At 37.2% G+C, this 25,478-nt stretch overlaps 1 protein-coding gene across 1 annotated transcript; it reads left to right on the forward strand.

Moving 5' to 3' along the window:
* The first annotated feature begins 9,944 nt into the window (after nt 1-9,944).
* Nucleotides 9,945-10,877, forward strand: LOC120225959 (olfactory receptor 11H7-like). The gene has a single exon (XM_039224149.1). It carries the CDS (start codon nt 9,951-9,953, stop codon nt 10,875-10,877), a length of 927 nt encoding a protein of 308 aa, XP_039080080.1. The 5' UTR covers nt 9,945-9,950.
* The last annotated feature ends 14,601 nt before the right edge of the window (nt 10,878-25,478 follow it).

Raw genomic sequence — 25,478 nt, forward strand, 5'->3', positions numbered from 1 at the left:
TGGAGTTACAGGATTAACTGACTGAGTCACCCAGGCACCCCTAGAGCAATATTCTGCTAATCATATCTAGAAAAATCATTTCCCCCCTCCCCCAACAATTCTAGGATTCCTTAGGAGCCTATTCATTTATAGAAAATTTGAAGTAGGGCTCAAAGAACATCTTAACATTTTTTCACTCAGACTTTTTGGTACTTCAGAGAAAATAGGAAACATGTCTTTTTCCTCTTAGGGCTTCTACAAATATACTGTGACAAGCTGTAACTACCTTATAATATTTATATTTAGACATCCTCTCTCTCATTGTTCAACTATATATTCTTGTTTTTATTGTTGAGCACCCACATCCCAACACACTGAGCCTGGAAATAAATTTGATCCAAAAGTATGTAAGAGACATTTTCTTCCCTTATAGGGCTCATAGTCTCATGATAGAAAGACATAATAAAATTTCAAGTATTTTCTTTTTTATTAATTGGTACACATGCAATGAGAGGGGAAGAACCAAATACTACAAAAGATCATGAGAAGTAGCATGTGCGTTAGCATGGATCTGTGTCATGTGAAAGAAGTTTTAAGCATAGCTAATCATAGGGCATTGTCTTTTTGTAAGTACACCTCAGGCTACAAAATAAAAGTGCTTCTAATAAAAAGCGTCTGTGCTGGTAAAGAAGATAAATTGTCACTATTTGCAGATGACATAATACTATGTATAAAAAGCCCCAAGGACTCTACCAAAAAACTATTAGAATAAATTAAATCAGTAAATTTTCAGAACACAAATTCTGAAAAATCAATTGTGTTTCTATACATTAAAAAAATGTATAAAGAGAAATTAAGAAAACAATCCCAATTATTACAACTGCACAAAAAGAATAAGATACCTAGGAATAAACATCACTAAGGAGGTGAAAGACCTGTACTCTGAAAACTATAAAACATTTATGAAAGAAATTGAAGATGACACAAACAAATAGAAAGATATTTCATGCTCATGTTTTGGAAGAAGTAATACTGTTAAAATATCCATACTACCCAAAGCAATCTATAGATTCACCCCCTATCAAAATACCAACAGCATTTTTCACAGAACTAGAACAAATGATTCTGAAGTTTGTATGGAACCACAAAAGATTGCAAATAGCCAAAGCAATCCTAGGAAATAATTAAAAAGCTGCAGATATCACAATTCTAGATTTTGAAATATACCACAAAGCTGTACTAATTGAAACAGTATGGTACTGGCACAAAAGTAGACACAGAATAGAGAAAAAGTAACCCTTGTACACTGTTGGTGGTAATGTAAATTGGTATGACCACTGTGGAAAACAGTATGGAGTTTCCTCAAAGAAATTAATAATAGAAATACCATATTCTAATAATTCCTACAGGGTATTTACCCCAAAACACAAAAATTCTAATTCAAAAGAAACATGTATGCCTAATGTTAATTGCAGTATTATTTACAATAGCTGAGATATGGAAGCAACCTAAGTGTCCATCAATAAATGAATAGATCAAGAAGACATGGTATGTACATACAATGGAATATTACTCACTGATAAAAAAAAGATGAGATATTGCCATTTGTGACAATGGATGGACCTAAACAGTATTATATTATGTGAAATAAATCAGACAAAGAAAGACAAGTACCATATGATTTCACTTCTGTGTGGAATCTAAAAAAAAAAAAAAAGAATAAACAAAGAAAAAGCAGAATCAGACCTATAAATACAGAAAACTGATGGTTGCCAGAAGTGAGAGGGGTATAGGGTTGGGCAAAATCAGTGCAGGGGAATGTGAGATAAAGGCTTCCAGTTATGGAATGATTAAGTCATGAGAATAAAAGGCAGAGAAAAATATTCAATGGTATTGTAATGGCGTTGTATGGTGACAAGTGTAGCTACACTTGTGGTGAGCATAGCATAACATATTATTCACAAGCACTGAGTAATGTTTAGAATTGTTGAATCACTATGCTATATACCTAACACCAATATAACACTATATGTTGGCTATACTAGAATTAAAATCTTTAAAATAAAGTTGTTGAATCACTATGTTGTACCTGAAACCAATGTAACATTGAGTGTCAACTATACTCAAATTTAAACATAAATAAATAATTTTTAATTTTTTAACAAAAATACAAGTACTTATAGAAAATCCTCTGTAAGCCACTATATAACTAACCACTCCTAGAGATTAATGAGCCCCCCAAAACAAAATGACTATAAAATACAATGTAAAATAAATCCCAAATTGAAATATTATTTTAAAATGTTTAATAAACACACATAATAATAGAAAGATGGTTACTTCAATCCATCATCCTGATAAAAATAAAGAAAAATACTGGGGCTCCTGAGTGGCTCAGTCAGTTGAGCATCCGACTACAGCTGAGGTCATGATCTCACAGTTTGTTGTTTTGAGCCCCATGTCAGGCTCTATGCTGACAGACTGGAGCCTGGAGCCTGTTTCAGATTCTTTGTGTCCCTCTCTCTCTGCCCCTTCCCTGGCTTACATTCTCTCTCTCCCTCCCAAAAATATGTTTAAAAAAATTACAATAATTAAAAAAATAAAAATACTGATTTTTTTAAAGTAATCTCTATGCCCAACATGAGGCTTGAACTCATGACCATGAGATCAAGAGTCACATGCTCTACTGAGCCAGCCAGTGCCCCAAAATATACTGCATTAAAAAAAGTAAAACTTGGAAATACTGACAATATGAAGAGACAACAGGAAACTCCTAATTAAAAAAGCAAATTTTGGAAGTCTGAATGGTAAGTAAGCACTAAAGTGATTCATGCTCAGAATGCACTTGCCTATAGTTCAAATCATTATGCTTCATGACACTGCCTGGGTGGAGAGATGGAGATGGGAACCTAGGGCTCAACGAAGTTGGAACCCTTAGTCATTTTCATCCTCAGGTAATTATGAACCAGAACTAAACCTGATAATATTCAAAAAGAAAATAAAAAATCAGCCATTCCTGGAAGTTTGTAACCATGGTTCAGATGTTGCTTGGATTTGGATTTACACATACGATTTTCTCCAATTTCCCCAACATATTTCCAGCAGCTGTGGGAAAGTGGAATGAAAGTTATTGTTTAGTGGACATAGAGCTTCAGTTTGGGATGATGAAAAAGTTCTGGAGATGGATGTTGGTGATGATTTATTACAGTGGGAATGTACATAATGTTTCAGGACCATACACTTTAAACCAGTTAAAATGGTTATTTTCATGTTATACATATTTTACCACAATAAAAAAATATTGTAAAACCATCAAAAAGAGGTAATAGAGGAAAATGATATTGAAATACTTGGAAATATGAAAGAAAGCAGGAAAGAAGAAACAAAGAACAGATAAGACAGATAGAAAACAGTCTTGGGGCACCTGGGTGGCTCAGCTGGTTGAGTGTCTGACTTGATTTCAGCTCAGATCATGATCCCAGGATCATAAGATTGAGCCCCAGCGTCAAGCTCCATACTGAGCGTGGAGCCTCTCTCTCTCTCTCTCTCTTTCTCTCTCTCTCCCTCCCTCCCTCCACCCCTCTCCCCTGCCCACGTTTTCTCTAAAATAAAAATTAAAATCAAATAACTAAATAAAATAGTCTATCAGTAATTAGGGACTGGAAGCAAAAATTTACAGATGTCAGAACACCTGGGTGGCTTAGTTAGTTGAGCGTCCAACTTCAGCTCAGGTCATGATTTCACGGTTCATGGGTTCGGGCCCCACGTCAGGCTCTGTGCTGAAAGCTTGCTCAGAGCCTGGAGCCTGCTTCAGATTCTGTGTCTCCTTTTCTCTCTGCCTCTCCCCCATTTGTGCTCTGTCTCTGTCTCTCAATAATATGTGTAAAATTTTTTTTTAATTTACAGATGTCAATTATGTAAAGAAAGCACACTCCCAGATTATAAACAATGTATATTGTAAACATTTTTATATTTCACAGTGAAAAAGACTTCTGAAAACAAAAAGAAATTCTCTAGAAATTTCCATATAGACACCTCACTGTTGCCTTTTAGAGATTATTTCTACCTTTGCTCCAGGAGCCATTTAACTCAAACTGTATGAAAACTATGGATAAAGAAAGGATGCTACTCTAAGGAGTCTTGTGGGAGTCATAAACCTTCCCAAGGGGAGACTGAAGACTTCATAATAATCTCTATGATGAAACTTTAATTATACCCTTGAGAGTCTCAACAATACATCCTATGCATTTATTTATCTGTACACCTTCTCAAAATCTCCTCATGAAGTTCATATCTTACTTCTTTCAGCTATTCTATAGCAAAAGTAACCAATATATAAAATCCACCTGGTGAATTTCCTCTGCTGAGTGAGACAAATGAAAGATCCAGGTACTTGGGAGTGACTGAGGTCTCTCATAGAGCTCTTGATGAAAATATCCATATGTCGATGGAGGTCCACACCTCAAGGACAGATTGTAGGGCTGTGCCTCTTTTCACGGACTATCCTATTGCCCAACAGAAGTACCCTATTGCTATAGCTGTTTCTTTTGAGCACTTCAGGAAGGGAAGAAAGGGAGTGTCAGAAGTTAACTTTGTCTATCCCAGGATTCTCAGGGTCAGGCTCCCTCATTTTGACTCGCCATAAAGGAAAGAGAGGAATCAATAAGAAGATACCAATTCGGTGTTTACTCCCAGCTTTCTCCACACTTAGACCTATCATGAAGGGTAAGTAACTTTTCTGTCTAGGCATCATTGCATTTTTTCTAAGACATCCACGAATGGAATTCTAGCTCCAGTAAAATCCCATTCTAGAATTAATACATTTTGGCAAACTTGTGTGGGTTTCATGCGTCTGGATATGTGATTTCATCCATAATATCTCCCGTAACATAATAATAAGTTATGTTATATGAACTGTTGACTCCAGTGCCCAGCTACTCAGATCTCCCTCAGCTTAACAATCCCTGAAACTTTCTAGCCTGATGATTCATCAAAGAACGCCTCATTCTTCAGAAGTTTGATAAATTACATAATTTGGTTTTAGGAGACTGTTCAATGCTGTGCTCAATAACTCATTTTCCACAATGCCCTCAATTAAATATAACATATTCCCTGTTAGTCTTATGCACATCACAGGTAATGTAATTCCCTTCCTGTAACCATTTATTTTCTACATCTTGAATTATTAACACTACTATGTTTTAATGTCTTTGTCCTTTATATCAGACAAAGCTCTATGTTTTTAAGTACCAGAATATATAAGAAAGTCAATACAATAAACCTGAGCAACCAAAGAGAGCTACCCATAGATCTGCTGTGTGATACACTGGAAACTATGACTTTTTAACAAGTTTTTAGGTGTATTTAATATTGGTTTTCATTTAGGTTTTTAAATGTTATGTTAAAAAACTTGTCCTAGTTACTTTGTAATCGGAGTTATTGGTAATATTATATTAGTATATTCCAAGAACTCTATTAGGCATATGTGTTCAACATTATTTTCACAAAAACTCTGAAAAATAGGTGCTGACTTAACTTTAAGAGCACATAGTACGTCATATGGTATTTGATCCCAAATTAACTAGATGTTATAATTTATTTTCCTTTAACTATGGTGATGTAAGAGGACCACTGCATTATGTATTACTGGATTGAGCCAATCATTTGTGAACCTGATCCATCTATGGTATGTCACCATATTGTCAGAATGGGTGCTCTCTTCCTCACCAAACCAGCCACTATCCTCCTAAAAACACATTCCCAGTCTATCATGGAGGCCCATTTTTCTTTCTAGGCTATATGTATAGCAGCTCCACTCCAGTACTGGACCATCCAAACTAAGAAAGCTTTTACAATGACCTCCTATGTACCCAAGACAGATTTGAAAAACATTTGGTAAGGAAAATCAACAGGATATGGTGATTGACAGCCTATGAGAGGTGACAGAATTAGAAAGTGCCTTGAATGATTCTCAAGTCTTTTTCCTTTAGCAAATGCTAGGAGTGGAGCCATTCAGCAAGAAATGTACAAAAGGGACAGGAAGCTCTTATAAAGGAACAGATGAAATAAGAGATATTGAGCAGAATGGTGATTATTGATTTGAAAATATAAAAAGGAAAAAAAAGAAAATATAAAAAGGGGTAAATAACTAAGGAGCGTTATATTTAGAACACTCAGGCATGACAGAGATATGAGGCAAGAAGGGATTAATGGCCACAGGTTTAAACGTGACCTTGCTACAAGTCACATAAGACTCTGTCCAATGATGTTCATATTGGATGCTCAGTGATAGTCCATAAATTCAGTAGATTAGCTTTTTTGTGACAGGATCAGTGAAACCAAAATTTACCCAACCACTAATTCACTTAATAAATGTCTACTATGCATCAGAAACTCAATCAACTGAGAATATAAAGATAAATTAACATCATTTCTTAATTATAAAAGTTTTCAGTCTAGAGGAAAACACACAGGTACATGATTTAGTCATTATGCATTATGTCTAGTAGAGACATCCATAACATGCTATAGAAATATAAGCAGGAATTTATCTTCTTCGTAAAGACTGAGAAACTCAAATATCATATGATCTCACTTCTATACAGAATCTAAAAAACAAAATGAATAAACAAAAAGCAGAATCAGACCTATAAAAATGCAGAGAACAAATTCATGGTTACTAGAGGGGATGGAGGTGGAGAGATATGGCAAATGAGTAAAGGGGAATGGAAGATACAGTCTTCCAGTTATGGAATGAGTAAGTCATGGGAAAAAAATTACACCTTAGGCAATATAGTCAATGGCATCGTAACAGCATTGTACAGTGGCACATGATAGCTACACTTGTGGTGAGGATAGCATAACATATAAAGTTGGTGAATCACTATCCTATACACCTGAAATTAATGTAACATTGTATGCCAACTATGCTCAAAGAAAAAAACATTTTTGTTTTTAAATAGTTTTGGGGTGCTTGTGTGCCTCAGTAGGTTCAGCATCTGACTCTTGATTTTGGCTCAGGTCATGAACACACGGTTCATGAGTTTGAGCCCTACCTCGGGCCCTGTACTAACAATGGGGAGTCTGTTTGGGATTCTCTCCTTCTCCCTCTCTGCCCCTCCCCTGCTCATGCTTTCTCTCAAGATAAATAAACTTAAATAAGAAATAAATAAATAAGAGTTCTGACTTGATGACTTTAGTAAATTATATAAAAAACGTATCTAAAATCTTCATCATCAAAAACTAGGATATAATAGATTGATTAGTCTATTCGTTTTTTAATCATTATAAGCTCACTTTATGGGTCAAGTATCTTAAGATATATGTTTAAGAATATTAATAAAGTAATACCAAATATTGATAATCTAAATCTATCAAAAGGGAGTTGATTAAATCTATGGAAGACAATGCAGCCATTGAACTGATGATATAGAGCTATAATATATATTTTTACATTTTAATTGTAGTTGGTATATATATTAGTTTCAGGTGCACAACATAGTGATTTGACAATTACCTACATTACAAAATGCTCACCACCATATGGGGAGTCTAGGTGGGCCAGTTGGTTAAGCAACTGACTTCAGCTGAGGTCATGATCTTGCAGTTCATGGGTTTGAGCCCTGCATCAGGCTCTGTGCTGGCAGCTCAGAGCCTGTAGCCTGCTTCGTATTCTGTGTCTCTCCTTCTCTCTCTGCCCCTCCCCAACTCATACTCTGTCTCTGTCTCTCTCAAAAATAAACATTAAAAAAATGTTTTTAAATGCTCACCACCATAAAGATAGTTACTGTCTATCACCATACAATGTTATTACAATATTATTGACTATATTCCCTATGCTGTATTTTATAACTGGAATTTTGTGTCTCTTAATCCCCTTTACTTATTTCCTCTACTCTCCCAGCCCCCTCCACACTGGCAACCATCAGTTCATTCTCTATATTTATGACTCTGTTTCTTTGTTTTTGTTTTTCGTTTTGGTTTTTGAGATTCAACATATAAGTGAAATCATATGGTGTTTGTCTTTCTCTAACTTACTCCACTTAGTATAAAACCCTTTAGGTTCATCCGTGTTGTCTCAAATGGCAAGATTTTAGTTTTTTATGCCTGAGTAATATTCCATTGTGTATATAAACCACATCTTTTTTATTCATTCATCTACCGATGGACACTTAGGTTGCTTCCATATATTGGCTATTATAAATAATGCTGCAATAAATATAGGCATGCATATACCTTTCCAAATTAATGTTTAATTTTTCTTCTGGTAAATACCCAGAAGTGAAATTACTGGATCATATGGAGTAGAGCTATATTTTTAACATTTAAAAAATACTAAAGTATATTAAGGCTTAAAACCGGTTCTAAACAGCGTATTTTGAAAAATCCCTTTTTAATTTTTAAATAAAAGAAGGACACAATTCTTCAAAGAGTTAAAAAATTTTTATTCTAGGAAGTGAGACTGTTTTAGGGATTTTTGGTCTGTTTCTATATTTTTCATATTCTTAATTATTAAAAAATTAGATATTTTCATTTTGAAAGTAAATTTTACTTGGGTAAGGTAAATGTAGTGTTTACAGCATTTGTAGCACTAGTAAATTGAAATAACAGGACATAAGCATTTTAGATTACTTGAAATGTATTGAATAACTTAATGTTTAAAAATATCCTTGCATTTGGAGAAATCTTATTTAATACTTTTACATAGGGCTTGTGTGTAACCAAAATGAGAGAAAATATCATTTGTGCTCAGCAAGAATTAACCTTTTGCAACATTTAGAGCTACGTATGTTTGCTTGTCTATTTGTCTTTTAATAATTAACCTTTCCCAGTTTATGAAGATTCAGTTTCCTGCACGTGGGCATGTGCAGTTGCAATCAGAAATGCTGACACTCATCATCTGTGATATGTGGACAACATAAGAATGAATCCTTAAAAGTATATTTTGAAACAAGTACTTGACTTAAAACAAACTCTTTAATGAGAGATTTATGTAAATTATTCAAACACTGCACTTGTTTAAAATAGGGAAGATTCAATTGACAAATTAGGGGACTTTTTGAATTTTTTTAAATTATTTATTTCGAGAGAGAGAGTGTGTGTGCACAAGTGGTGGTGGGGTCAGGGCTGCAGAGAGAGGGGGAGACAGAATCGGAAGCAGGCCCCAGGCTCCGAGCTGTGAGCACAGAGCTCATCGCAGGGCTCAAACCCACCGACAGGGAGACCATGACCTGAGCCAAAGTTGATGCTTAAGCCACAGAGCCACTCAGGTATGACAAATTAGGGAAGTTTAAAATGAAAGCATAAAGTTCATTCAAGTAATATTCTGAGGTAACCATTAACTCTCAACTCTCCAGAAAAATTTTACTATGACCTCTCCTCCTGGCTTTTATGCTAAAATTTAAAATTCGTTAATATGTTATATGAGAAAATTATTCTGATGTGAAAAGCTCAGAGAGCATAATGGACATTCACAGCCCTAGATTATCAGAGATGTCAAGTACTTTCTACTTAGTGAGAGAAGTAAAAAAAAAATGTTATTCCAGTCCTAATTCTTGGCTAAAAACTTAACACAGACTAAAAGCTGTTCTGTCAGAAATAGTTAACTGTGGGTGGGGAAAAATACAAACTGATAACCACTTTACTGCATTTAACAGAGGGTAATACTCTGAGTTTCCAAAGTCTCAAAGGGAAGGTGGTATTTACCTTTTAAACCTCACCCCACTGATAATGAAAATCCAAAAAACATAAATATGCCATTATTATAAATCAAAGTTTATTGAAATTTGGGATAGTCAGAATTATTGACTGGTTACTTTTAAATAAGAGCTGATGAGTTAATAGATGAGTTATTCCAAACTAATTGCCAAATAGCCAACAGACACACCTTGCATAGGTTTCCTACCAGTTTTCCAGGAAACAAAATAACTTGTATAATGGTGTTTTCTTTCTCCTCTGCAGCCCTGGAATTCATGAACAGTTCAGAGACAAGCACTGTGACTGAGTTTGTCCTCCTAGGCTTCCCTGGTTCTCAGGAGTTGCAAAGTTTCCTTTTCTCACTGTTCTTTGGAATCTATATATTTACTGTAATGGGAAATGGGACCATTGTCTGTGCTGTGAGGTTGGACCAAAGGCTCCATACCCCAATGTATATTTTCCTAGGGAATTTTGCTTTCCTTGAAATCTTGTACATTACCTCCACTGTGCCCAGTATGCTAGTCAATTTCCTCTCAGAGACAAAAACCATCTCTTTTGTTGGCTGTTTCCTCCAGTTATATTTTTTTACTTCCTTTGGTACAACTGAGGCATATTTCCTATGCATCATGGCATATGATCGGTACCTCGCTATCTGTCACCCACTGCACTACTCAACCACCATGACCCAACAACTCTGCTATATCTTGATATCTCTTTGCTGGGTGTTTGGGTTCCTTAGTTACTCTGTCTCCACTATACAGCTCTCTCAATTGCCTTTCTGTGGACCCAACACCATTGATCACTTTATGTGTGACATGGACCCACTGATGGCTCTGTCCTGTGCCTCAGCTCCAGTCATGGAGATCATCTTCTATGTCCTGAACTCCCTCATTATCATCCTCACACTTCTGTATATTCTTGGCTCCTATACTCTTTTACTGAGAGCTGTGTTAAAAATGCCTTCAGCTGCTGGCCTGTGGAAGGCCTTTTCCACCTGCGGATCACATCTGACAGTGGTATGCTTATTCTTTGGAGCACTTTTGGCAATGTATGTGAGCCCCACAGCTGATAACCCAGCTGAAATGCAGAAGATTTTGACTTTGTTCTACTCCGTGGTGACTCCCTTCTTAAACCCTCTGATATATAGCTTACGAAACAAGGAAATGAAGGCTGCACTGAAGAAAATCCTGAGGATAGAATGAACATAAACTAGTCTACATGAGACCAAGCAAACTAATGTCCAGACATAAAAAAATTAATTAAGAAAGACTTGATTTACTGCTACCAATTCTCCAATGCACACTTTAAAGAATATATTTTTCAGTGAGGTCCCTCAATCCTTTATTCTTCAACCTACCTGGTAGAATTAAACCATAGCTGGTTCACTTTACATTGCAAATGTAACAACAATATTTCCAACATGGATACCTCCAGTAGATAGTAATATGAGGGCATCATACTATGCTATTGCATACTGTTTAGTTTTGGTTATTTGAAGATAGTGGCAGAACGTAGAAGGGCAGTTATCCCAAGTGCATATCATTGGGGTATTCAAAACATTGATGAAAAAAATAAGACCAGTATTTTTTAAAGTGGATAAAGAATCTAATTTAAATGCCTAATGGACACATACTTAAGGAATTTAATAGCAATGACTTTGTTATCCCTTGAGTCTGCATGGTGAGAATCTTCCAAGTAGGGACAGGCTGAAAGTTTCATGTTTATATAAGTGATATGTGTCCTAACATCAGATAAATTGTAATAATTCTTTCAACAAAGAGTTGGTTAGTATTTACTATGTTCTTGACACTCTTCTAAGTACCAGAGATACACCATGACCAAAATGTTCAAAGACCACTATCCACATAGTTTACTTTCTAGTAGGGGACAATTCAAACAAAAATAAGTAAAATATATAGGATGTCAAAGCATGATACGCACTATGGAGAAAGTGGAAATAAGGACAGGAAGTGTGGAAGAAAGAGCTGAAATTTTAAATAGGATGATCATCAGGGAAGGCCACACGAAGAAGGCAACGTTTAAACAAAAGCTTGAGTAGATGAGGAAATGAGCCACATAGAGACAAGAGCATTCCAGGCAGAGGGAAACAAATTTCCTATAAGATCCCAAGGGAGAATTATGTTCAAGTAACTTCAAGGAGGTTGGCTTGGCTGAAGTAGAAAAATTAAGGGGGAAAATTTGTGGATAAAGTCAAAGAGAATGATCGGAAGGCCACATTGTGCAAACTTTGTGCACCCTAGTAAGAACATTTAATTCTGTGTGAGATGGGAAGCCTTTGGAGAGTTTTGAGCAGAGGAGTAACATAGCCCCATTTATATTATAAAAGTTTTCTTGACAGTAGAATAGAAAGAGGCGTGGCCATTTAAAAACCCTTATTTACACAGTTGTTAAATTTAAAAAGTTTGTTTCTTTTTAAACGAATTTGTGTCTGTAATATGTCCTTGAGGATATAGTTGGGGAGGGGGAAAAGCCAGGGAGATCATTTGCTCAAAATGAGTGGAAAGTCCTCCTAGATTCTAAGAAAGGACATTCCAATTCTGGAATGATGTTTCCATGACAATCTTAAGAGATAATGTATGGGAGAGCTTGAGAAGACGGCAGAGTAGGAGGACCCTGATCTAATCTCATTCCACATTTACAACTAAATATCATCAACATCCAAGTCAATAAACCAGAGAGCGATCCAAGACTGGCAGAACAAACTCCACAACTAAATATAGAGAAGCAGCTGCACATGAAAGGTTATGGAAGTCAGAAAGGCAGAGGAAGGCTCCCTGCGGAGAGAGGTAGCTGCATGAATGGAGAGGGCAGAGCAATGGGTCGTCATCCAAGGGCACTCACACAGCGAAGACTAATCCCCATAATGTTTAGTTTTGAAAAACAGAGAGGCCAAATTCTGTGAGTTTGTAAAACCCGTGGGACTTGAAGCCTGGAGCTTTAAAATTTAGCTGATTCAGCACTGGGTGACATGAGACAGCAGCCTGCACAGAAAGATAACATAAAAAATGGCAGTTTACACAATGGAGAGGGGAGAGGTGGCAAATGGGAGACAAATCTGTCCATACTGATTTAGGAGTATGTTTGGGGACTTCTTTGAAAAAAAGGGAGCTGGCAGGTGGGCAGTTTGGAAAGGTGAACTGGGAGAGAGAGAAGCCACACAGGATAGGGAGCTGTTTCTGCAGACAGAGGACAGAGCAAGGAGGGAGAGGGGAGTGGAGAGTGTGACACATCAGGAAAGTACAGGAAAAGCACTGTCCCCAAAAGTAGCTGGACAGAAAGAGAAAGAGTGGAAACATAAGGGAATGAACAAATCTCTTCCCCAAAACCACTGAGAGGGAGAAAGGAGAGGGTTTCAATACCATTAGGACTCTATAAACAGGAGATCACAGAGTCAGAAATTCCAGAGCTCAGTACCTGGTGCTGCTCTGGTGGGGAGGAAGGGCAAATCCCCAAGAGCAGGCAGTGAGGTCTGAGGGGTCCGTAGGCCACTTGGGGAGAACTGGTGCCTCTGCATGGAGGAAATATGGCCTCCCCACAGCCAAAAGTCTCAGTGAACTCCAGAGAATAGCCACATTTGCTGGTATTGGAACAAAGATGCCAGAGTACAGTGAAACCTGGCACCAGCTATGTGTTGTGATTTGCCATAATCTCTGAAAGTTTGCTGCTGTGCAGTCCAATGAACTTTTTCTGGGGCAAGTCAGCACCCAACCACAATCTCTGAACCTCTGCCACAGCACAATCACATGAACATTCTCTGAGGCAATTCAACACCCAGTGATTGCTCAGCAAGATGCTCCCCAAGAGGGTTGGAGCCAATCCAAGCCACAGGGTTCTCAGAAGTGAGGGGTTTGGAAACACAGCCGCATCTGAGAAAAATTCAGGAGGGAGGTGCTACCTGGCAGGCTGACGGCTTGGACATGGACAGTGTAGAAGCAGGGAGAGGACAGAAGCCTGAGTCAAAGGAGGGGTGCTTGATTGCTGGTCAGTGAGAGTGTAGAGTTCCTGTTCCAGAAATTAGGAAGCTAGGTAGTGCCATATTCCCCTCTCCTACACATGGGCATACTCGCACTCACCGGCTACATTTATCCACCCCAGTAAGCTAAGCATCACCACCTAGTGGAGAATGGAGCCATTATACCAAGCCCCACCCAACTGTGCCCTCCAAGCACATGCCCTAGAGGATACCACAATTCTTTCTACCTGTTTACTGTATGGACAATAGCGTGCTACGTAGTTTGAGTTCTAGGAGAAACTGGATGTAACTTCTTTTGGGTTTCATTCTGTTTGCTGGTTCATTTATACAGTTGCTCTTTTGTTTGTTTTTGGTGAAATTGGTTTTTTTCTTCCTTTTTTCTTTTCATTTTCTTGGATTCAAAAGAGAAAATTTTATTTTTATTTTTGTTTTGCTTTTTTTTTAATTTTTTTTTTTAGGGCACCTGGGTAGCTCAGTTGATTAAGTGTCTGACCTCAGCTCACATCATGGTCTCACAGCCTTTAAGTTCAAGGCCTATATCAGGATCACTGCTGGCAGCTGAGAGCCTGGAAACTGCTCTGGATTCTGTGTCTCCCTCTCTGTCAACACTCCCCCAACACACTCATGCTCTGTCTCTGTCTTTGTCTCTATCTCTCTCAAAATAAACATTTAAAAATTATTTTTAAAAAAGGGATGCCTGGGTGGTTCAGTGCATTAGGCGTTCGATTTTGGCTCAGGTCATGGTCTCACAGCTTGTGGGTTCGAGCCCCGCATCAGGCTCTGTGCAGACAGCTCAGAACCTGGAGCCTGCTTCGGATTCTGTGTGTGTGTCTCTCTGACCCTTCCCTGCTCACACTCTGTCTCTCAAAAAATAAATATTAATTTTTTTAATTATAAAAAGTAAACATTTTTAATTTTTTACTATATTTTTAGTTTTTTGTACTTTTTATTCATTTCATTTTATTCTATTTTATTGTATACTTTCTAATTTTAAATTTTTCTCACTCTTTTTTCTTCTCTTTCCCTTTTTCTCTATTCTATCAAGCTTCTTTCAACTACCAAACCAAAAGACATCTATGAACTAGCTTCCTTTATTGATTTTTGTTGTTTTTAATTTTTTAATTTTTAATTTTTCTTTCATTTTATTCTTTTTCTTCCTCCAAAATGACAAAATGAAGTAATTCACCCCAAAAGAAAGAACAGGAAGAAATGACAGCCAGGGACTTAATCAACATAGATATAAGCAAGATGTCTGAACTAGAATTTACAATCATGATAATAAGAATACTAGCTGGGTTGAAAAAGCATAGAATCCCTCTCTGCGGAGATAAAAGAAGTAAAATCTAGTCAGGACAAAATTTAAAATGCCATAACCGAAATACAATCTCAAATGGATGCCACAGCAGCAAGGATGGATGAAGTAGAGCAGTGAATCAGCGAAATAAAAGACAAAATTATGGAAAATAATGAAGCAGAAAAAAAAGAGGAAAACTAAGACAAAAGAGAAAAATACAAGAATTAGAGAACTCAGTGATTTATAAAAAGCGAATAACATCCAAATCATAGAAGTCCCAGAGATGAAAAGAGAGAAAAAGGGGTAGAAGGGTTATGTGAGCAAATTATAGCAGAAAACGTTCCTAATCTGGGGAAAGACACAGACATCAAAATCCAGGAAGCACAGAGGACTCCCATTAGAGTCAACAAAAACTGACCATCCACAATCCATATGATAGTCAAATTCACAAAATACACAAACAAGGAAAGAATTATGAAAGCAGAAAGGGAAAAATTCCTTAACCTATAAGGGAAGATGAATAAAGTTCACAGCAGCCTTTCATCCACAGAAACGTGGCAGGCCAGAAAGGAGTGGCAGGATATATTCAACCTTCTGAATCTGAAAAATATGCAGACAAGAATTCTTTATCCAGCAAGGCTTCATTCAAAATAGAAGGAGAGAAGGGTGCCTGGGTGACTCAGTCAATTGAGTGTCTGACTTTGGCCCAGGTCATGATCCCATGCTTTGCAGGTTCAAGCCTTGTGTCAGGCTCAGTGCTGACAGCTCAGAGCCTGGAGCCTGCTTTGGATTCTGTGTCTCCCTCTCTGCCCCTCTCACGCTTGCACTCTGTCTCTCTTTCTCCCAAGAATAAATAAATATTAAAACAAAGCAAAATAGGAGAGATAAAGAGTTTCCTAGACAAACAAAAACTAAAGGAGTTTGTGACCATTAAACCAGCCCTGCAAGAAATTTTAAGGGGGACTATATGAGGGAAGAAAAGACAGGGATAAAATACCAAAAGCAACAAAGACTAGAAAGGACCAGGGAACACCACCAGAAACTCCAACTCTCCAGGCAACATAATAGCAATAAATTCATCTATTTCAGTACTCAGTCTAAATGTCAACGGTCTAATCAAAAGACACAGGTTAACAGAATGGATAAGAAAATAAGATCCATCTATATGTTGTTTATAAGGACCCATTTTAGACCTAAGGCCACCTTTAGATTGAAAATAAAGGTATCGAGAACCATCTATCATGCTAATGGGTGCCAAAAGAAAGTCAGAGTAGCCATACTTAGACAATTTAGACTTTTGTTACTGTATGTAACAAAAGATGAAGAAGGGCATTATATCGTAATTAAGGGGTCTATTCACCAAGATCTAACAATTATAAACATTTATGCTCCAAATGTGGAAGTACCCAAATATATAAATCATTAATCACAAATATAAAGAAACTCATTGATAATAATACAATAATACTAGGGCACTTCAACACCCTACTTATAACAATGGACAGATCATCTAAAGAGAAAATCAACAAGGAAACAATGGCTTTAAATGACACCCTGGACCAGATGGATTTAACAGATATATACAGAACACTTCATCCTAAAACAGTGGAATACACATTCTTCTCGGGTGCACATGGAACATTCTCCAGAATAGATCACATACTGGGACATAAATCAGCCTTCCACAAGTACAAAAATTCAAGGCCATACCATACATATTTTCAGACCACAATGCTATGAAACTCGAAATTAACCACATTTGGAAAGACCACAAGTACTTGGAGATTAAAGAACATTCTACCGAAGAATGAATGGGTTAACCAAGAAATTAAAGTGGAAATTAAAACATACATGAAAGCCAATGAAAATAAAACACGACAGCCCAAAACCTTTGGAATACATCAAAAGCAGTCCTAAGATGGAAGTATATAGCAATCCAGACCTTCCTAAAGAGGGAAAGAAAGGTCTCAGATACACAACCCAACCTTACACCTTAAAAAGCTGGAAAAGAAAACAGCAAATAAAGTCCAAAACCATCAGAAGACAGGAAATAATAAAGATTAGAGCAGAAATAAATGATATTGAGATTTAAAAAAAGTAGAACCGATCAATAAAACGAAGAGCTGGTTCTTTGAAAGAATAAGCAAAATTAATAAACCCCTAGCCAGACTGATCAAAAAGAAAGTACCCAAATAAATAAATTCACTAATGAACATAGAGATCACAACCATCTCTGCAGAAATACAAACAATAATAAGAGAATATTATGAACAACTATAGACCAATAAATTAGGTAATTAGGAAGAAATAGACAAATTCCTAGAAACATAAAAACTACCAAAACTGAAACAGGAAGAAATGGAAAATTGGAACAGACCCATAACCAGTAAGGAACTGAATCACTAATTGAAACTCTTCCAACAGACAAGACTCCAAGGCCAAATGGCTTTCCAAGGGAATTCTACCAAACATTTAAGGAAGAGCTAACACCTATTCTTTTGAAGCTGTTCAAAAAAAATAGAAATGGAAGGAAAACTTCCAAAGTCATTCTATGAGGCCACCTTACCTTGATTACAAAAACAATGACCCCACTAAAAAGGAGAATTACAGACCAATTTCCCTGATGAACATGGTTGGAAAAAGCCTCAACAAGATACTAGCCAACAGGACCCAACAATACATTAAAAGAATTATTCACCACAACCAAGTGGGATTTATACCTGGAATTCAGGAGCTGGTTCAATATCCACAGATCAATCAATGTGATACATCACATTAATATAAGAAAGAATAAAAACCACATGGTCCTCTCAATAGATGCAAAGAAAGCATTTCACAAAATACCACATCCTTTCTTGATGAAAACCCTCCAAGAAAGCGGGATACATGGATGATACCTCAAGATCATAAAAGCCGTATACAAAAGACCCACTGCTAATATTCTCCTCAATGGGGAAAAGTTATTAGTTTTCAGGAACACAAGGGTGTCCACTCTCACCACTGCTATTCAACATACTGTTGGAAGTCATAGCCTCAGCAACCAGACAACACAAAGAAATAAAAGGCATCCAAATTGGCAAGGAGGTAGTCAAAATTTCACTCTTTGCAGACGACATGATACTCTATGTGGAAAACTCAAAAGATTCTACCAAAAAACTGCTAGAAATGATACATGAATTCAGCAAAGTCACAGGATATAAAATCAATGCATAGAAATCAGTTGCTTTTCTATACACCAATAAAGAAGCAGCAGAAAAAGAATTCAAAGAATTGATACCATTTACAATTGCACCTAAAAACATAAGACATCTAGGAATAAACCTAACCAAAGAGGTGAGAAATCTATACACTGAAAACTATAGAAAGCTTATGAAAGAAATCGAAGAAGACACACACAAAAAAAAGAAAAAATATTCCATGTGCATGGATAGGAAGAAGAAACATTATTAAAACGTCAATACTACCCAAAGCAATCTACATATTCGATGCAATCCCTATCAAAATAACACCAGCATTCTTCACAGAGCTAAAACAAATAATCCTAAAATTTGTATAGAACTAGAAAAGACCCCACATAGCCAAAGCAATCCTGGAAAAGAAAACCGAAGCTGGAGGCATCACAATTCCAGACTTCAAGCTGTATTACAAAACTGTAATCATCAAGACAGTATGGTGCTGGCACAAAAACAGACAAATAGGTCAATGGAACATAAGAGAGAACTCAGAAATGGATGCACAAATATATGCCCAACTAATCTTTGACAAAGTAGGAAAGAATATCCAATGGAATAAAGACAATCTCTTCAGCCAATGGTGCTGGAAAAACTGGACAGCAACATGCTCTGTTAAATGAAACTGGACCACTTTCTTACATCATACACAAAAATAAATTCAAAATGGATGAAAGACTTAAATGTGAGGCAAGAAACCATCAAAATCCTAGAGGAAAAAGCAGGCAAAAACCTCTTTGACCTTGGCCGCAAAAACATCTTACTTAACATGTGTCCAGAGGCAAGGGAAAGAAAGGCAAAAATGAATATTGGGACCTCATCAAAATAAAAACTTCTGCACATCAAACGAAACAATCAGCAACACTAAAAGGCAGCTGAGAGAATGGGAGAAGATATTTGCAAATGACATACCAGATAAAGGGTTATTATCCAAAATCTATAAAGAACTTATCAAACTCAGCACCCAAAAAACAAAGAATCCAGTGAAGAAAAGGGCGAAAGACATGAAGAAACACTTTTCCAAAGAAGACATCCAGATGGCTAATAGACACATGAAAAGATGCACAACTTTGCTCATCATCAGGGAAACACAAAGTCAAAACAACAATGAGATATCACCCCACACCTGCCAGAATGGCTACAATGAACAACTCAGGCAACAATAGATGTTGGCAAGGATGTGAAGAAACCATTTGCACAGCTGGTGAGAATGTAAACTGGTGCAGCCACTCTGGAAAACAGGCTGGAGGTTTCTCAAAAAATTACAAGTAAAATTACCTGAGAACTTAGCAGTTGCACTATTAGTTATTTATCCAAAGGATACAGGAGTGCTGATTTGAAGGGGCACATGCACCCCAATGTTTACAGCAGCACTATCAACAATAGCCAAAGTATGGAAAGAGCCTAAATGTCCATCAACCGATGAATGGATAAAGAAGACATGGTAGATACATACAATGGAATATTACTCAGCAATCAAAAAGAATGAAATCTTGCCATTTGCAACCGTGTGGATAGAACTAGAGTGTATTATGCTAAGCTAAACTAGTCAGAGAAAGACAAAGATCATATGATTTCACTCATATGTGGAAATAAGATACAAAACAGATGAACATAAGGGAAGGGAAGCACAAATAATATGAAAACAGGGAGGGGGACAAAACATAAGAGACTCTTAAATACAGAGAACAATCTGAGGGTTGCTGGAGGGGTTTGGGGGTGGGGGATGGGCTAAACGGGCAAAGAGCATTAAGCAGGATACTTGTTAGGATGAGTACTGGGCGTTATATGTAGGGAATGAATCACTAGATTCTACTCCTGAAATTATTATCACACTATATGCTAATTAACTTGGATGTAAATTAAAATTAATTAATTTTTTTAAATAATAGCCAAATTATGGAAAGAACCCAAATGTCCATTGACTAATAAATGGACAAAGAAGATGTGGTATAAATATACAATGGAATACTTCTTGGCAATGAAAAAGAAAGAAATCTTGCCATTTGCAACAATGTGGATGGAACTAGAGGATATTATGCTAAGTGAAATAAGTCAGAGAAAGATAAATATACTATGATTTCACTCAAATGTGGAAATTAAAAACAGATGAACATAGGGGAAGGTAGAGAAAAATAAGATAAAAACAGAGAGGAAGGCAAACCATAAGAGCCTCTTAAATATAGAGAACAACTGAAGGCTACTGGAGGGATGATGTATGGAAGGATGGACTACATGGGTGATGGGCATTAAGGAGGGCACTTGGTTGGATGAGCACTGGGTGTTACATGTGAGTGATGAATCACTGGGTTCTGCTTCTGAAACCAGTACTACACTGCATGTTAACTAACTTGAGTTTAATTAAATATGTTTTTTAAAAAAGGGAAAAAATGGGCAGTCGACATGAACAGACATTTCTCCAAAGAAGACATCTAGATGGACAACAGGCACATGAAAAGATATTCTTCATCACTTACCATTAGGAAAATGAAATCAAAACTGCGATGAGATATCACCTCACACCTGTCAGAATAGCTAAAATCAATAACCAAGAAAGAACAGATGTTGGGAAGGATGTGAAGAAAAAGGAACACTCATGCACTGTTGGTGGGGATGCAAACTGGTGCAGTCACTGTGGAGAACAGTATGGAGGTTCCTCATAAAGTTAAAAACAGAACTACCATATGTTCCAATAATTATACTACTATGTATTTATTGAAAGAATACAAAAACAGTAATTCAAAGAGATATATTCACCCCTATGTTAATGCAGCATTATTTACAAAAGCCAAAATACGGAAGCAGTCCAAGTGTCCACCAACAGCTGAATGGATAAAGATGATGTGGTGTGTGTGTGTGTACAATGAAATATTACTCAGCCATAAAAAAAGAATGAAATCGTGCCATTTGCAAGGATATGGATGGAGCCAGAGACTATAATGCTATGTTAAATAAGTTAGAGAAAGACAAAAACTAAATGATTTCACTCATATGTGGAATTTAAGAAACACAACAAATGAGCAGGGGAAAAACAGAGAGAGACAAACCAAGAAACACATTCAACTATAGAGAACAAACTGATGGCTACCAGAGGGGAGATGGGTGGGAAGATGGGCGAAATAGGTGATGAGGATTAAGGAGTGCACTTGTAGTGATGAGCACTGGGTGTTGTTTGGAAGTGTTGAATCACAATATTGCACACCTGAAACATACTGTATGTTAACTGGAATTAAAACAAAACTTTAATTTTTTTAATTTAAAAAAAAAGAGATAATGGAAAATTAGGAATATACTCCTGAGGTTCATTAGTCATATTTAAAAATATGATTACATAGGCATTTATAAAATATTCTCATATCTAGTATCTTATTTCATTCTTATATCAGCCCTATGGAGTACACAAGGAAAAATTGTGTCTAATATTTAAAGAAATGAGCTCAGCAAGCTCTTACAGCTAAAAAGTGAAAACACTCAGATGAGGACCAAGATTTTCTGTGCCCTAGTTTTCTCTTACCCCACCATCTTCTCTTTAGGTCCAACACTGCCCCACCCATTAAAAAAAATAACCTCCTTTTATCCCAGGTCACTCCTTTTCATATGGTTCCTTTACCACTTCCCTGCCTCTCTCAGGGCTCTTTCAAAAGTCTCCCAGATGCTTAAATCCAATCCTGCTTTTCCAGATACAACATGACCTATAATTCAACTTCAAGTGCCAATTATTTCTACAAATACCATTCTTAACCTCTCTTCAAACCATGATCAATTAATTCCTGATCCCACTGAAATCCCACCCAAGCTTGGAAGCTGTCTCAAACGGGGGCGCCTGGGTGGCTTAGTCGGTTAAGCGTCCGACTTTCGCTTAGGTCATGATCTCGTGGTTCGTGGGTTCGAGCCCCGCATCGGGCTCTGTGCTGACTGCCAGCTCAGAGCCTGGAGCCTGCTTCAGATTCTGTGTCTCCTTCTCTCTATGACCCTCCCCTGCTCACGCTGTCTCTCTCTCACTCTCTCTCCTAGAAATAAATAAAAACATTTAAAAAATTTTTTTAAAAAAAAGCTGTCTCAAACACACTCATTCTTAACCCAGACTCTAATATTTTATCATCTACATAGTGGTTCTCAAACTTCAGCATGCAACAGAAGCATATGGAAAGTTTGTTAAAACAGATTGTTGGGCCCACACTGAGTTTCTAAGTGCGGAAGGAGCCTGAGAACTTGCATTTTTTTTTAATTTTTTTTTTAATGTTTTACTTATTTCTAGGAGAGAGAGAGACAGCATGAGCAGGGGAGGGTCAGAGAGAGAGGGAGTCACAGACTCTGAAACAGGCTCCAGGCTCTGAGCCGGCAGTCAGCACAGAGCCCGACGCGGGGCTCGAACCCACGAACCGTGAGATCATGACCTAAGCGAAAGTCGGACGCTTAACCGACTAAGCCACCCAGGCGCCCCTGAGAACTTGCATTTTAACAATTTTTCAAGTGTTGTTAATACCACCGGGACAGGGACTACATTCTGGAGAGCTTGCTCTACCCTTATACAGCCTCACTCTTTTTCTTCTTTTTTAAATAAAAGTTTATTCATTTTTAAGAGAGAGAGAGAGAGAGCGTGAGTGGGAGAAGGGCAGGGAGATGATTCAAAGCGAGCTCTGTGCTGACAGCAGCAAGTCCAGTACAAAGTTTAACTCCAGAACCATGAGATCATGAGCTGAGCTGAAGTTGGATGCTCAACCGACTAAGCCACCCAGCACCCCCCACCCCCCCACAGCCACACTTTTATAGTCAGTAGTGTTCTCTCCTGGAGCTCTTGTTATGATTTAATTCATCTCCCCCTCAGATCTGTCTCATCTTTCTTGCTTTCCTTCCCCTGATACCAATAATAAATTCATACTTTCTACCTCTGAGCCATTTACATACTAAACTTTCATTTTCATCAATACTATATCATGTAAATCAACAAGATTACAAACCTGCTTTTACAAAAGACTACATTTTTTTCAAATAAATGTATTCAAGCTACAGTTAAAACTGAAAATGGAGATTCTTTACCTTATTTTGAATATAACAAAATTAAGTAAACTATGTATAGACAATTTTTTTTTTAATTTAAGTGCTTACAGGTTTGGTTCCAAGAATAAAGCAGGTATATTTGGGGGAAATTTCTCTCCCCACCAGTACACACATTCTCTTCTCCCCTATTAACCTCTGCCACTCGCTCCTCTCCTCCACTTTATTCCCCAGGTAGATCATTTCCTTAGAGGAGGGATATCTCCACAAAGAGGACAATTTTCCCTCCCACTCTTGGATATTAATTCTGATCTCTGTGTCTCACTATTCAAGCCACTGGGGGAATAAACAAATATAGAACCAGAGATACATAAACAGAGAACTAGATGCCTCCCAATGAACATCTTGGGGAGTTATAAATCCTGTTCAGGAGTGACATGTAAATTCTTAGTAATTACCGGCATGAAAAATACATTTCGTTTGGTTCAGAATACTAAAGGAAGGAAGTCTCTGGGGCCACAAATGCTGCTCTCCATCCATGAATGTTTTAGATTGTTAAATGAGAACACTCTTGTGGCTGGAGTTTCCTCTCACATCTTCCTCTTGGAGCCAGAAACATCATCAGGTCTGTAAGGAAAGTCTGCCTGCATCAGATACCCACTGCTGTCAGATACAAAGAGCATGCTGGTTCTTGCACAAATCCATTCATTCTTTGTTCCATTCTTCTTTTTAAGAACAATGTGGTGGGCCTTGCCGTTCTCTTCTCCCAACACATGCGGTAATAGATTCACATTAAGGATTCACTGGTATCACAGAGTTCCTACTATACAACTCAGGAAAAATGGGGCTCAAATGTCTTGGATATTTGGGGTGGTGGTGGGAGGAATTAAATCTTCTTCAGTTACAATGTAGCCTGAGTCCTCTACCACTTCATTTCTAATATTGGTCAGTAAAGTTTTGGTTGATGAATATCCTTTGGCAAGGGCAACTAAAATAGGATGCTTTTATTTTTCAGAGTTGTTGGCAAAGGACAAGTGGAAAATGAAAACTGAGAAAGTCATAGGCAGACTCTCTTGTCCTTTAGATTTACCAAATTTACCAAATTACCAAATTTATGGACTAATCTTAAAAATATAAACATATAAAGGAAAAGGAATCCCTACACTTATAATTTTAAAAATACTCTTCTCTGGGCAAACAGCTTAAATTTTTAATTTTTTAATTTTTAAAAATTTATTTCTGAGAGAGAGAGACAGCATCAACAGGGGAGGGTCAGAGAGAGAGAAAGACAGAATTCAAAACAGGCTCCAGGCTCTGAGCTGTCAGCACAGAGCCAGACGCAGGGCTTGAACCCACGAACCACAAGATTATGACCTGAGCCAAAGTCGGATGCTTAATCGACTGAGCCACCCAGGCGTCCCAAAATTTTAATTTTTTAATGTTTATTATTTTCATTTTTTAATATAATTTATTGTCAAATTGGCTTACATACAACACTCAGTGCTCATCCCAACAAGTGCCCTCCCCAAGGCCCAAGTGGGGCCTAGAGCAAGTGGTTGGCATTGTGGAGGAGGATCTGGCTTCCTTATCAGTTCATACAGAATGGATTGTCCATGTTCTTTGTTTCTCCTCTTCTCTCCAACTGTTCATTTGTTGTATCACTTAAGGTAAACAGAAAGTTAAAGGAAGTGGATTTAAGTCCACCCTTTGAGCTACTAATAGATGTGCTGTGGAGGTAAGGGAAGCAGAAATGGATGCAGTAAGATTTCAAATTACTTGTGAAGTTTATTTATCCTTTTTTTCTGATCCTGTATTCCACAGATAACTAAAATTTCAATGAAGCACAAATTTCAAAAGATCTTGGACATAATGAAGTCAGATGACCAGGTAGGAGTTAAGACTTAAGAGGTTTGGTTCAATCTCAAAATCATGAACTGAAATTATATTTATTTTCTTGGTGCCAAGAACTTCCTGGCCTATGAATAGAGTAAGTCAATTCATGTTTCATGTCTCTGCCTACTGTCTCAAAAAGCCAAAAGTGTCTCATTTATGTCAAATAAAGTTGGCAATCATGCTACTACCCTTACTACATAGACTTAACTAAGCTATTATGAACTGGAATAAATATTTTTTCAAGCCCATAGCATATAATTGGATATGTGCTATGAAACACACAGTTCAAAACACTATAGATGTAGGTGGCAGTCTTAATTGCTTTTATCAGTTTTAAGTTCTAAAAAGGGAGCAATTTTATTTATGTTTACTATGTACCCCAGAACTTAGTACA

Source organism: Hyaena hyaena, unplaced genomic scaffold, assembly GCF_003009895.1.
Source record: "Hyaena hyaena isolate Hyena2069 unplaced genomic scaffold, ASM300989v1 scaffold_1539, whole genome shotgun sequence".
Classification (NCBI taxonomy): domain Eukaryota; kingdom Metazoa; phylum Chordata; class Mammalia; order Carnivora; family Hyaenidae; genus Hyaena; species Hyaena hyaena.

Excerpts from the sequence above, each read along its gene's own strand:
- LOC120225959 (XM_039224149.1), top strand. The coding sequence starts at position 9,951 with ATGAACAGTTCAGAGACAAGCACTGTGACTGAGTTTGTCCTCCTAGGC.